Source organism: Acanthaster planci, unplaced genomic scaffold (assembly GCF_054643075.1).
Source record: "Acanthaster planci isolate LZ-2023a unplaced genomic scaffold, COTS_SCS Contig11, whole genome shotgun sequence".
NCBI lineage: Eukaryota > Metazoa > Echinodermata > Asteroidea > Valvatida > Acanthasteridae > Acanthaster > Acanthaster planci.
In genome coordinates, this window is record NW_028257635.1 from 47269 (window position 1) to 61316 (window position 14048).

Consider the following 14048-nt stretch of genomic DNA (forward strand, 5'->3'; position numbering starts at 1 on the left):
ACAGAGATTGTTCCCGCCCGAGCCTGGTGACGCGGAACTGCAAGTATATCTTACATTGCATTTCAAGCAAAGTGTAGCTATTCAGCAAAAATTACAGAGATTGTTCCCGCCCAAGCCTGGTGACGCGGAACTGCAGCACATATCAGCAAAAGTACCGGTACTATGACAATCAGCAAATGTCAGCAATTGTTCCCGCCCGAGCCTGGTGACGCGAAACAGCAACTTATATCAGCAAATACATAGCGCTGTCAGCAAAAATGTATGAAAAGCAATTATCATATCAGCATTTGTTTCCACCCAAAGCACATGGAGCGGTAAATTAATTTGGGAATGTACCTGCGCGGTACAAAGCAGAATGCAAAATTACCCAACTTTCATGAACAAATTAGCAAGGATTTACTCCAGCATGCAATAACTTTGGGCCAACCATCTAACGCTGGGATCGGACAGCAATTTCCAAGAGGTGCGGCCCGACTTGGGCTTACAGTGGGTTGCTGGAATAATGGGCAACTGATGAGCATTTTCAACAACCACTTACAGCTATTTATGTCAAACGGCAGAAATTAGTGAGTACGAAATGGCTTTTCTTAATTTGGCCCTTAATAATCTAGTGACTCCCCGACAAAGGAAGGGATCAGGCCTTTCCTTTCGGCACATAAGTGTCGTTAATAAGAATACACCTGAATGAAATTCACGCCAAACAACCACCTAAGTCGGTGACTTTGCCATTCTAAGAAGGGTGAAAACCCCCCTAAAACCATTAAGGAGAAAAAAGGGGGGAAATTCCCTTCTGGCTCCGTAAAACTGGCAACCGAGTACCGGATTTACCGGATCGCTGTCAATTACTCTAGAATCGGCAAAGTGGACTACCGACGGAATGCACATCAACATTTTTTGCAAGGCAACAAAAGAGTATCAAAGTAAGCTATGGCTGACAGGTGGTGGCACTGAACGGGGTGGAGGAGGGTTGCTTTTGCAAAACAGACAGATTTTCTCTTTTCCAACCAAACGCCACGGCTGCTCAAGCAAAAGTGACCGGGAGTAACTCTCCAGTGCTAACATTTTTAAGGTCATGCCAGTAACTAATTCGAGGCATTAAATCACCGTGCCAGCAACCGCAAGTGAACACTACTGACCCACATAGTGACAAGAGCCTCCAATGTTCCGCGGTGATAAATTATTTGAAGCTGCAATTTATTTTGCCTCAAATTGATTATATGTTCATTTGCAAATGAAATTCAGAACAAACAATTATTTTATCCAGATCATTATAATATTGTCATCTTTTCATAGCGTTTGTTTTCTATTGTCCAGAGATATTGTGCAACATAGCAACAACAAGTTTGCAGTCATATTTTATTATTTTCTCCAGATTATAGGTCATTGTAAAGCAGAAATCGTTTTGATTGCACCTTCAGAAAAAAATCAAAATGTCAAAAACTAAACTAAACAAACAAAAAATAAACAGTTGCATCCTATTTTATGCTAATAAACGTCACATGTCAATATAGCCACCCTGTTTGCTGATGACTTTCAACAGTCTGCTGTTCACTGATTTTGTCAAATTGTTTACTGTTTCCTTCGAAACAAGTGCTGCTGCTTCCTTAATCGCATAGCGTAAATTGTCTGCTTCAACACCGACCAGAGGTTCTCCATCGGATTTAAATCCGGTGAACAAGCAGGCCACTCCATGATCTGGTCCTGCTTGAATCCGTTGCGCTCCATCCAGGCTTTTGTGTAATGGGATGCGTGCGAAGGTGCGGATGCTGCTTCCACTATGGCACAAAGTTGGCATTCAAAAGATCACAATATCCTTCAGAGTTCAGTTTAACACCGTCCTCAACACGAAATGGTCCAATCATCTGATCACCAATGATAGCAGCCCAAAACATGACTCCACCCCTACCTTGTTGTCGACGTAGTTGCACTGGTGCAGACTGCTCCTGAGTTATCCATCCTCTGGCCAATCCATCTGGTCCATCCAGTGTTGCTCTGCACTCGTCCGTGAAAATAATGCGTGAAAAGTCAATTTTCATATATTTTTCAGCCCAGGAAATGCATTTGGCTTTGTGGTTTTTGTTGAGAGGTGGTCGTCTTTGAGCCTTTCGAACCTTGGCAACCTCCTTTAAGGCCTTACAGCGTGTGGTTCTGGATACTTTAGGCATACCTCTCTGCTGGTTGCTAGAAGAATTTTTGGTAACATGATGGTGAATCTGTACTGTACAGTGGACTGTTCCATAATAACTCTTGACAGTGTTTTCTGAAAATAACTCACATTTGGACTTGTATCTCATGAGTTACAGACAACGCTTTTTCTATTGCATTTCTCACATGTCCACTGAGGCATGGAGAGCAGTTGGGGCATTATGGAACATGTTGTGTTTACGTCAACAAAAACACATACTTGCATAATAAGTTTGGACATAGTGTACATGTGTCCCAATGAGTGATGTAATGATGATGTCATCATGGGTCATGTTACGTCATCACAAAGTTGCATATTTCAAAGCCCTATATCTACACGGTAAGTGCGATTGGGTTTAAACTTGGTACATGTATGTTGTTAGACTGCCATGTGGTATAGATAAAAATTGAGTTGACGTCATCATGACGTCATCGTGTGATTTTATTTGTAATTTTGAATTTTTAAAGTGTTTTGCCATATCTCACTAATGCAACATGATAAATTCAAAATTCTTTTTGTATTATGGTAGTTGGGCAATAGATATGTGCACAAAATTTGGAAAAATGCATGAAGTCATCATGACATCATCAAAAATGTCACTATTTAAAACACACATAAGGCAATGTTTGATTGTCATGAAACTTGGCAGGTAGGTAGATAATAGTCCCAGTAACCTTAACCTGAAATGGCGGCTCAATGACGTCATCGGTTATTTTTTAATGATTTTTTAAAATTTAATATTGCTCATCAGTTTTCACACTTGTATTCATTCGATTGCTTCATACTAGGCACAGACTAAGACTACAATAAAGCGAGGTGCACTGGCAAGTGTTAGTGTGATGACGTCATCATGAATTATTTGACGTCATCAGAAATTCACGAATTTTAAAGCCCTATATCTAGAGAACGTTAAGTCAGATTTTGTTGAAACTTGGTACATGGCTAGACCAAAAGACAATATACATACAAAAATTAAACGACATCATAACGTCATCAACAATTTATATATTTTTTTCATTTTGGCCATTCTTGCTCACGAGCATGCTAAATTCAAAATTCCTTTGCATTACAAGCATTAAACATAATAAAATGAGAAATACAGAAAAGCCCTATGTTCTCTTGCAAAGAGACATAGAACCTCTAGTTTTGGTTGTGTTTCCGAGGTAAGTTCTATTAATAGTACTGAATGCAAAACTGTAATTCATTCATTTCAAACTTAAAGTTGCAGATTTTTATTTTTCCAGAGATCTTCACGTACAGCTGCGAAACAGGCATATGATCTGCAAAAAGATGCTGTCAAATGGATCGAATCTGGCAAAGATCCTGAATACCTACAGGAGAGAATTGTTAACAGTTTTGTTGGTAAGTTAAATTAGTGGTTTCCTTGCTCTAAATCATGGTGCAGATGATTGCTTAGTAATATCGCATCTTACATGTTACTTGTCCCAACACAGAATGTCATAATGCTAGAACAGTCGATACTTTCCATTCAGTGAAAAAAAATACACTTAAAAGTTACCTACCAACAACAGTAGAGTTCGTGAGAAGCACAAATTTGCAGTCACATGGGACAGACTACCTAGTGGAGTGCGTGCGTAACATAGCCAGCCATAAGTTTTAAAGACCTACTGAAAAGGTTGTGGGGTTTTTTCAGATTGAGGGTTTTGTAAACAGTACCTGTCCAGAAACACAAATAAAACCGATTTACTGGCAGAAACTGTCACCACAACAAATTACAGGACATTGCAATGCTGAATCTGGCAAATTTCCGAAAAGCGTGAGGTCAGTTTCATTGTTTACATTTGGCTTGTGACGTCAAGTAGAGACACTACATGTACGTTCAATATGCAGTACACAATGTATGCACAGCACTGCTACTGTGTGTATACCGGAGCTAACGCGAAGGGTTATGAACTGTGAACAGACCAGCTATGGTACACTGTTTACTGCGCAAGTTACCAGACCACATTTCCTCTTTGAAGTTCTTCTAGTGAAGAATCTGGGATAAATGTTGCAACCTGATGCCACTTTTGAGTCCCCCTCCCAAAAAAAGCACAATTTTGGCTCTGAACTTGTCCGTCAAACATGTAGAGTCCACTTGCATGTGATTAGAGTAAGGAGTTTGTGGGGAAGTCTTTCATGGAGTTTCGGGGGCAAAATTCTGGTCATGTACATGTACCGGTAGGCCTACGGTACATCCAATACGCAGTGTGCACACAGTAAAACTGTACTAAGTTGACCAGACTTTTGCCCCCAAAGTTCCATTTCCCCACAAACTCCTCACACTACTTACATGCAAGTGGACTTTATGCGGTATAAGTTAAGAGCCAAAGATGTGTTTTTTCGGTTTAGAAAGGGACGTCAGGATGCAATATTTTTTCCAAGAATCTGTTCTGCGGAGGAAAATAATACAGAGCACATATTTGAAGTTCGTAGTGCCGATCCCTAGAAATGAAAACCGGTGGTGGACGTGGCGGTTCAGCCAATGACTGTGTTGCTACATACTCTATGGGACCATGCGGGACAGCAAAACTGCCTTGGAAACTCTGAGTGGTTAGTACATTCGTATTTAATCACCGAGTAGTAAGTCTGATGATTTTTTTTTTGTGCTGAAACATTTCTTGGTTTGAAGAATTAGTTTCATGATCAATTGCCGTATTCATGAACATGATCATGGGATTGCCATAACCCAATCTTCACATACATGTACACATGATGAATAAGTCTAGATATGCTCTGGAGGCCTATGTTGAATATGTATTTCAAATAGACAATATGTGACTGTGGACTTTAAGTGCACTAATTACCATGGTACCTACATGTACTTTTTTGTCTCTTTCTCAGGAAATTTTGGTCGCATACCCTCAAGTTGTAAGATGGTGTTGGGGATTCCTGTAGAGGCACAATAGGATACCGTTGCCATCGTGTTTAATGCAAATTGTGCATGACACTCATCCAAGTCCAGATGGAGTAAACAGAATTCAGCTACCCACAAGTGGAGGAACTCCAAGATTTGTTTTTTGAAATGCAGTATTATACAATGTACCGGTACAGTACTTGAAAAAGAAGTGTTTGGACTTGGCCCAATTTGCACCTAAGTAAAATTATAATAATACAGTGTACATTACATTTATTGAAAAATTTAATGCAGCCAGCACCCAGGTTGAAGATTCCCACTGACAAGGCCTCTCTCTAATTATCAAGATTTGCCCTAGTAGTTGTGCGATTTAGTTTTTCCTTTCATTTCATTTCAGTACCTACTTTGTGACAATCTGACCCATCATTTGTACACAATGTAAATTTAAGAGACATGCAACCCCAAACTTGCAGTTTTGCAGCACGACATGAGGGCAGACATGGGCAGGCATGCACTTTATGTTACTGAACTCCAAATTCTCTCTGCCCCTTGTAATTGGGACTAAAAAATACTGCACCTCTGTGGGTTAATATTGGATATTTCCAATTAGCACCTTAAATTTTGTGTTGTAGATGTTCATGTTTTGACGTTTAGATGGATTGGTTCCCTAATAGATGTGATTTAGTCATTGTCTAAATATTTTCAGAACATCACAATTTTAAATGTTTTGTTCATAATTTTGAAATTTGAAGTTAATCTTCATTGTTTTCATGTGTTTCTTGGTACCATTTATAGATATCCAAAGAGAACATAAAATGCTTTTGTGCTACGAAGTGGATTAGTTTAATAAATCAAACAATAGTACATGTACATGAATCAGGCCAAGTAAATAAAAACCTATGTTTCTTGTGCGGATTTTTCAAAAAAAAGGAGGCAGGTTTTTTAATTTTAATTTATTTTAATCTTTTCAAGATAGCCGCTATTTCCGATATCCGGCAATCCTCATCACCTTCACTCTTGCAAGATACATGTATCACCCACATGAAGAGTTTACCACTTACTGTATATACAAAATTCAAGAGTGCATTTAAACAACAATACCGCAAGTAGTATCTCAAATTAGGGTAATTTCCCGACTTTTTGGGGTGGGTTTTTGCACCTTTTTGTAAATAAAAAAGATTGAAAAATCCACGCAGGTCCCAAAAAAGGAAATGCACTGGGACACGAAACAAACGGTTTTTACTTCGCCTAGTATATAAAATTCTTTCCATAAGAGGTTTGTCATTTAAGTCATATTCTTTAAATCACTGAAATAAACTGAAGCCCATATGTGATAAGTATTCAGCTGTAAGCATATTCATAGACTACAGAGCAAAAATTTCATTATCTGCTTTTCTAAGGCTAGCCTCCGCTGTGATATTCGACATTTCCGTGGTGACCGGGCTGGGGAAGTCGTGGTACTGGTCGTAGATGGTAGCCCAGTCGAACCGGTTTCACAACCGTAGGGGGAAGAACGATGGTGGGAATAGCGCCACTTTTTGCTCATAACAACTACCAAACCCAAATTCCTCCTGTAAAACAGTTGATTCGTCTTACATGTATGAACCCTTTGAGAAATTTCTTTCGCAGATAAGTGACCACTGTGATACCTTGATATTTGTCCTCACAGTTTGCACGAACCATGGAGCTAGGAACACAAAGCACGATTCAATATCTGAAGAAAACAAAGTCTGAGTTCTTGCGGGCATTTCTGTCGCAGCCACCGACAACAGAAGACCGTGGCATGTTTTACCCTATTGTTTGATAGAAAATACATCATGAACTTACTAACCAAGTATAATTGAAGTACTAGAAGGCTGAATATATCGATGAAAAGAACAGCCGAGCATTTGACACGTGAGCACACAAACTTTACATGCACAGTACATGCAATACGCATACACTGCAATCGGGGAGATACTGCATGTTTACTTTTTTGTCTCTTCGTGACATTTTGGGGTCAGTGAATACGTAATGAGCATTTCTGAAAATGGTGAAAAGTGACTTGTGGAAAACCGTGGTTTGGGAATGTTTTTAACATGAAAGCTAAATGCTGACGTATTAATTTTTGTTTATTGTGAAAGATGGTCATATCTCCTATTGTGTTGTTTAAAATTTGGAAATCAGGGAACCTTTTTAGTAGGTCTTTAACCACTTCGGACCGGGGCATTTTTCAACGTTGAGGATGCTGGGCTGGCATGACTATCATTTTTTCCGTTTTCAAAATCCTTCAACAATTCATCATTCCATTTAACAGTCGTTTATAGCCGCACAGAGTAATCTTCAGGCACTACTCTAAGTTGACAGGTGACCTTCATTGACGCCCGAATATTTCAGCCAGGCCTGCAGCCTTGTAAACAGAGCCCAGATTGTGCGGTGTTATACAACTGTGTTTTGTTCACGAACCTGGCTCAGTGCACTGCTGACCTCTTTTCAATAGGGGCCAGATTAGCATGCAGCGGCGCTGTGTGGCTCATCGCTGCGGTGGTGGAGAGCTTTTGTCCCCGGTGGTAATCCGCTTGCTCTAAATACCCCAAACCCTGGTATACGGTTTCAAACTAACGCTGGATTATCACCACTTTTGAGAGTGAAAAATGCCGGTCATGCCCAGCAGCCTGGTCTTTTGTTCGGAGTACGGTCTTTTGTCACAGGGCCCTGTTTCCTTTGTCCGAGTTCGGAGACCCCGGCCACACATATAAACCATACGGCTCCGATTTCGGAGTCCCCGGCTGGTAGTGGTTAAGCCAGGTGAGCCGGGGACGACCACAAGGCCTCCTCCAGGATGCAGGCTGCTGCCCATGATGGAATTGGACAGTGATGTCGAGAGCAAGGCAAGCAGGGGCAGGAGACGTCGGACATGGCCAAAAAGGGTGTGCCGTCTCCCTGAGATCTCTGTCAAAATGCTACCAAGCCCAGTGCACTGCTGGATGGTTGTGTTGGGGATGAAGTCGAACCATCTGACTCCAAGGATGCGGCGCTGACATTGCATGTGAAAAGCTTGGATGCGCTGTTGTTCTGTCTTTAGGAGCGTCCAGGTTTCAGACCCATAGAGGAGGGCAGAAAGAACACACGTATGGTAAAACCGGAGTTTCACCGAGAGACTGGCTTTGCTCCTCCAGAGACGGTCCAATTGTCCCAAGATGGTACTGGCAATGCCAATTCTACGGAGTATGTCTTTACTGCAGAGACCTGACGAGTCAATTGTGCATCCAAGATAACAGAATGAATCAACTGGGTCGACATTAACATTGGGCCCTAGAGGAATAGGGGCTGGTGTGGGACCACAGTGACTGTACTTTGGTCTCTGCCCATGAAGGTTTAAGGCCGATATAGCTGGCCTCCCGTTCAAAGGTTGTAAGGAGCTCCCCGAGCAAGTTTGACTAGAAAACAAGCGGCATCATCAGCATACAGGAGGTTAGTGAACCTGGTGTCGCTCACATTGATTCCAAGTGAATCCTCACATCCTGCTAGGATAGAGTCCGTGGCAGTGCAAAACACGGTTGGAGCAAGCACACAGCCCTGACGGACACCAGATGACGTCAGAAAAGAGGGGGATAGGTCCCTACCGACCCTGATCTTAGCTCTAGTGTCCGAGTGCAGAGCTTTAAGAAGATGTAAAAAAAAAATTTTTTTTAAATGTATTATTCCACCGGAATAATACATTTAAAAATAAAATTAATATACAGTAATGTTTGGGAAAACTGGAGGTCTAACACATCCAAAATTATGTTTTCCATTGACCCTTTTTACAAGCCTACGCACGGAATTGGAAAGTCGACAAGGATATAAAATGGCAATTTCTTGGAAATTCTGAATTTTGATTTTTAAAAATGCAAAAAACTCATTTAATTTGATCCTGTGGCATGAATTTCACTCAAAATATATTGATGATATTCACGGATGAAAATTGATACTCCTTTTCTTTTCCACAGGCCAGCTTGAGCCGGGCGAAATTTTGGCACATGCGCGCAAACAAAGTGGAGGGCATGAACATACGTGAGGGATAGTGACTCAAACATTTTACTGAACTGAAATTTTATTACAAGACAAGCGTAAAAATATAAAAAAACACAATTTCCTCATGTGTGAAAAACCATACTACATTTAAGCTATATCAGATTTTGTGTCAGTTTACTTTTGGGATCACGCATTATACACATGTATGGACTGGCAAAGACGTCAACAGTGCACGTTTATGCACCCTGAGGGATCTGGGAGTGACCAGAAATAGGACCCTCCTCTGGTCACTTGCAGGCCCAAGGGGTGCATAAATGTGCACTGTTGGCCGAATTATGCCAGTCCATATGCGTTTTATAACACACCTTCCATCACATACTGTACACAGCTGCCACTTGACATCCTCAGCAAACACTCGAGACATGTTTGAAAAATTCTGTTTTCTTAGAAAATGTTTCAATATTTTCACTGCTGAATTTGACTTTTAAGAAACATTAATGAGTTGCTGATATCTTATAGGTCACTACAAGGAAAATAAGTGGCCGTCATAACTTTTTTCTGTATGTACATGTAGCTACATGTGTATATACAGTATGTACAATTTGACCTGTGTACAAGGTTGCCCTGCATTGCATGCATTCACCAAGTGTCAACAGGAATATGCACGGTATACCCTGTCACAGTGTTTCATGACCAAAAACCACCGTTGGATAATTCCTTATGACTTTAGCTGTACAATTTCCTTTCACTTGAAAATGTATCATGATTTTCATCAATGTCTCATGCATACCAGTACATCAGTATATTTCCTATCTTTGGGAAACAGGAGAAATTTTAAAGAGTGTGGACATTTTGTTTCAAATCCTTTCTTGTTTTTTCATCATAATATCTTCCTTTTTTCAGAGTGGCTTTTTATTTGTATGTAATCTGAATTCATAATATGGTTTCCCCATTCAGATTTAATGTTCTTTGGACATTTCACGAAGTTTCCCATTTTTTTGTTGTAAAAAAAATAATGAAAATGAACAGGATAGTGTCGGGCGACGTGTGCGACAGTCAAATGACCGAGTGTGCATGCATGAAAACAGAAAGTTCTACATTGTATGTAATGTAAGTGGTGCACCGTGCTACTGGGGTGAACATACCTGTCCTGCGCTCTACCAGACTTCTTGAAATTCAACCCCTGTGATATGCACAATGCATACTTACATGCATGCAGTCATGTTTTCCCTAAGAGGGACGTGGTTTAGATTTAGAAAAAAGAATGCAAATGTTTCTGCTGTTTATGCAAAGGCAACACCAGATTGTTTCGATGATGTTGAAAACCATATTCTAAAAAATATAGACTGATATAAAAATCTAGCAAATATTGTTTCTCAAAAGATGATACAACATAGTTAATCCTTCTGACACTGTTAGCTTGGTGGTTGAGTGGTTAAGATGTCTGCACTAGTAAGCAGGAGGTCGTGGGTTCGAGTCCCACCTGAGTGATTTTTTTCCAGCTTTCAGGCAGGTGGTGAAACACTGAGCATACAGTGCGCGTTAATTCACATCGATGAAGGGCAAAAAACTAATATTGATGTACAGGGTGTCCCAAATAGATGCTTGTGTATAGAGAAAGGGCGTAATCATACATGTCGCTATTTGATTACCAATCAAAGGGAAGTGAAATGTGGCTGCCACCATGACTATAAGTTTGTTACAGACTACTTTGTTCTTTTGGAAGTGCAGCTTTATGGTTGAAAAAGAATAGCATGGAAGAACCGGTTGTGCAGGCAGAAATTCAAAGAACAGGCCGGTGATGTCCCCTTCCTTGTGTTTAGGAATCGGCATTATTCCATGAAGGTTGCCGCCGTAGATTGATGTTTTTCGTGAACTGTTTGTAGGGGGAGATTTTTTCATTTGTGCGATGCTTTATTCACTCCCGTTGATAGTAGTACATTTGCAAGATCGAATTCCATAATGCTGGCTTGATTTGTTCTTTTTTTGTTTTTTTTTAGCTGTTTCGCATTCTGCGAAACAGTTATTGTTTTTCTTAATTCTATTTTCTTAATTTTTTAAATATTTTTTGCCACCAAAAATCCCATAGGATTATACATGTTTTTTTCTAGGTGGCACTTTGGCAACTGTTTCGCTTCCGATTCACTTCATACTTGACATATATATAGTTAGACCACCACCCCACATTGGTCCTAAGTCATTTTCGTAACGCTGACTTCATCATGTGTCACGTGATGTCATTCCAAAAATGCAAAGTTTAGAGCTCTTTTTCTCAAGAACCAGAACTCTGATTCAATTGAAACTTAGTACACAAGTATTATGGGACGTGTTATAGACAAAAATTGCAGTGCCGTGTTAATGACGTCATCATGCGATTTTATGAGAATTTACTTGTTATTTATATCTCATGAAAGAAAAACGGTAGAATCGAAATTCTTTCAACAATATGTTGGTTAGGTAATGGCAGTATACCACAATTCACGATATTAGTGTGACGTCATAAAACAAATTTTTTTTAGAAACATAAGCAAACATCCGATCGTTATGAAACTTGGTGGTTAGGTAGACAATGATACCAGTAGGTTAAATCTGAAATGATGTCATGATGACGTCATCGACTGATTTTTATTAAATTTTGAATGTTAATTATTTTTTCTCATGGACAAAAAGTACACAAAATTGACTTCAACTAACCCCAAACTAAGCTGAGAACTAGACCCGGGAGAAACATTTAAAAAAAAAAGTTACATCATGATGATGTCATCACATGTCACGTGAAGTCATACTGAATGTGCAAATTTAAGAGTTCTATAAGTCCAATATTAAAGCTCAGATTTTATTGAAACTTTGTACAGAAGTATTTCGCAAAGAGTTTTAGACAAACTTGCAGTAAAGTTTTGATGACGTCATCACATGATTTTTATGTGATTTGACTTGATTTTTGGACCTTTTATTTATATCTCAAGAACAGAAAATGGTAGAGACTAAATTCTTTCGACTATATGTTGATTAGGTTGTAGACGTACGAAAAACGCATCACATATACCCGTGTACATTATACCCGTGTTTGTACATGTACATGCAAATGCATGTATGTGTACGACGATGTGTATCATACCTTTCTACAACCCCAAAAGGAAAATCACCATTCACTGAGCATGATGCTAGAGGGTGCTACATCGCTTTTACGAAGTACACATAGTCATGAGGGCAAACCATGTTCAGGCCTGGCTTACGTTGAATGCAATAGTTATGTAAATTTGCTTCCTCACTTGCGGCGGTAGGTGTAAGAATGTGGAGGGATGAACACATCATGGAATTTAGAAGCAAAGCCAGCTAGGCCATAGGCGGAGGCCTATTCCAAATGTAAATGCACATGGATGGGGAGGATCTGGAATCATTGTCAAAGGTATGGTTGGCCAAACATACGTTTGTCTGAATTAATCTTGCCTTCCGGATAAACCTTAATAATATGCCGTTGAAGTAAGAATACTCATACTTGTTTGCTTAGTAGCCGAGACCTAGGATTATGTGGGATTCAGAAGATTTCGGCGAACGTGTATTATTTAATGACAATATGGAATCATTCTATAAAGAAGTTCTATACTGTACGTACGGCCTATAGGATTTGTGGCATGTGCATTGAGTGTCAAGTGCCGGCTGTACAGTTTCCTGAGTGAATTCTAACTCCTACAAAGTTGTTTTCTGTGTGTTTATTTCTTCCACTTTCCTTCTCAACTCCTATACTTGTTTTACACCATTCCCCTATCTGCCTATCAGCTCATGACCACTGATGTGACCACGCATATCATCTGATCATGGGTAATACTTATATGGATTACCATTTTCCCCCAAATGTTACAAAGAGGCAATGGATGGTTGGTTTAATTAAATTTTCCGCACTTAATGTAGGTATTCAAGACAGGCCTACTGTGTTTGTGTGACGTTAAGTGCATACTCTGCTGCTATTAAAATGTTATTATAATTCAACAGCTTTGACAGATACAACACGTTCCAGATGTGAACTGTTACAGAGGCCATGATGCCTCCACCAAAGATGCATGTGCCTACATGTAAAGATGACTACCAGGCATGCATGCCCTGCATGCACACCCCGATGTGCCATCTCCACACAGAAGAGGATCGAGTTCATTAATGATGACGTCATCTACTGAATGGATCTCCTTTCCACTCCAGACAGTATAATGGGAATTTGTGCCTTGCTTATATGTAAAAAAAAACTGCATGTAGAATGCACAAAAGGTAAACTGCGCAAATATATTCCGATTGATGAAGATCACATACTTCCCTGAAGCTGATGATTCAGATGAAAAAGGATTAAATAATAAAGGAATGGACTGTCATGTATATTTGTGTTTAGGTCAAACATTTCCTCAATTTGCGAGAGCTCAAACAGTTTACTGCTCTGCTTAATATGCATTTATCATAATTTTTGGAGGTGCAAGTGATAAGTGTAACTATGCCTCATTGTCCTTAAAGGTTCTGTGCAGAGGGCCACATTTATGATGTCTTTGACCAGTGTTACTGCCCCCTTTTTGCATTTTGAAGGATGTTCTCAATATTCAGATTTTGTGGCGGTTTTGATTTCTTTCGTAATTTCAACTGACTATGATGGTCACACATGACAAGCACGGTTGCACTCGGTTATTTAAGATTAATGGGAAAGATTTCGATACTACTTTCACTCAACACCCTGTGTACAAACTCTATGAGAATGGTCTGACAAATTCTCAGTATTTTGTTAAGAAATTGCTTAGATTTTCTTATATTTGCTCACATTGACTTTTATGACCTGTAATTACTTTCTAGAGGGTGTTAGTCACTTTAGAGGAAAATAAGTTAAAGTAGCATATGGAAATCAATTATACATTTCAAGTGTTCCTTTAGGCTGCATTTACATTTGTGTCACACCCTTTGTGGAATTGACATACAGTATAACTCGCAGGAATAGTCAGTTTTATTCCATTTTGTATTTATTTACAAACAATA

At 39.6% G+C, this 14048-nt stretch overlaps 1 protein-coding gene across 8 annotated transcripts in view; it reads left to right on the forward strand.

Moving 5' to 3' along the window:
- LOC110990123 (uncharacterized) overlaps window positions 1–14048 on the forward strand; it is a 184459-nt gene that overhangs the window by 16947 nt on the left and 153464 nt on the right. For all 8 annotated transcript variants that reach the window (XM_087131747.1, XM_087131746.1, XM_087131751.1 and 5 more), the window contains exon 3: window positions 3430–3547. In XM_087131747.1, the coding sequence (XP_086987873.1) occupies window positions 3430–3547 (118 nt within the window). The remainder of the gene's footprint in view (window positions 1–3429; window positions 3548–14048) is intronic.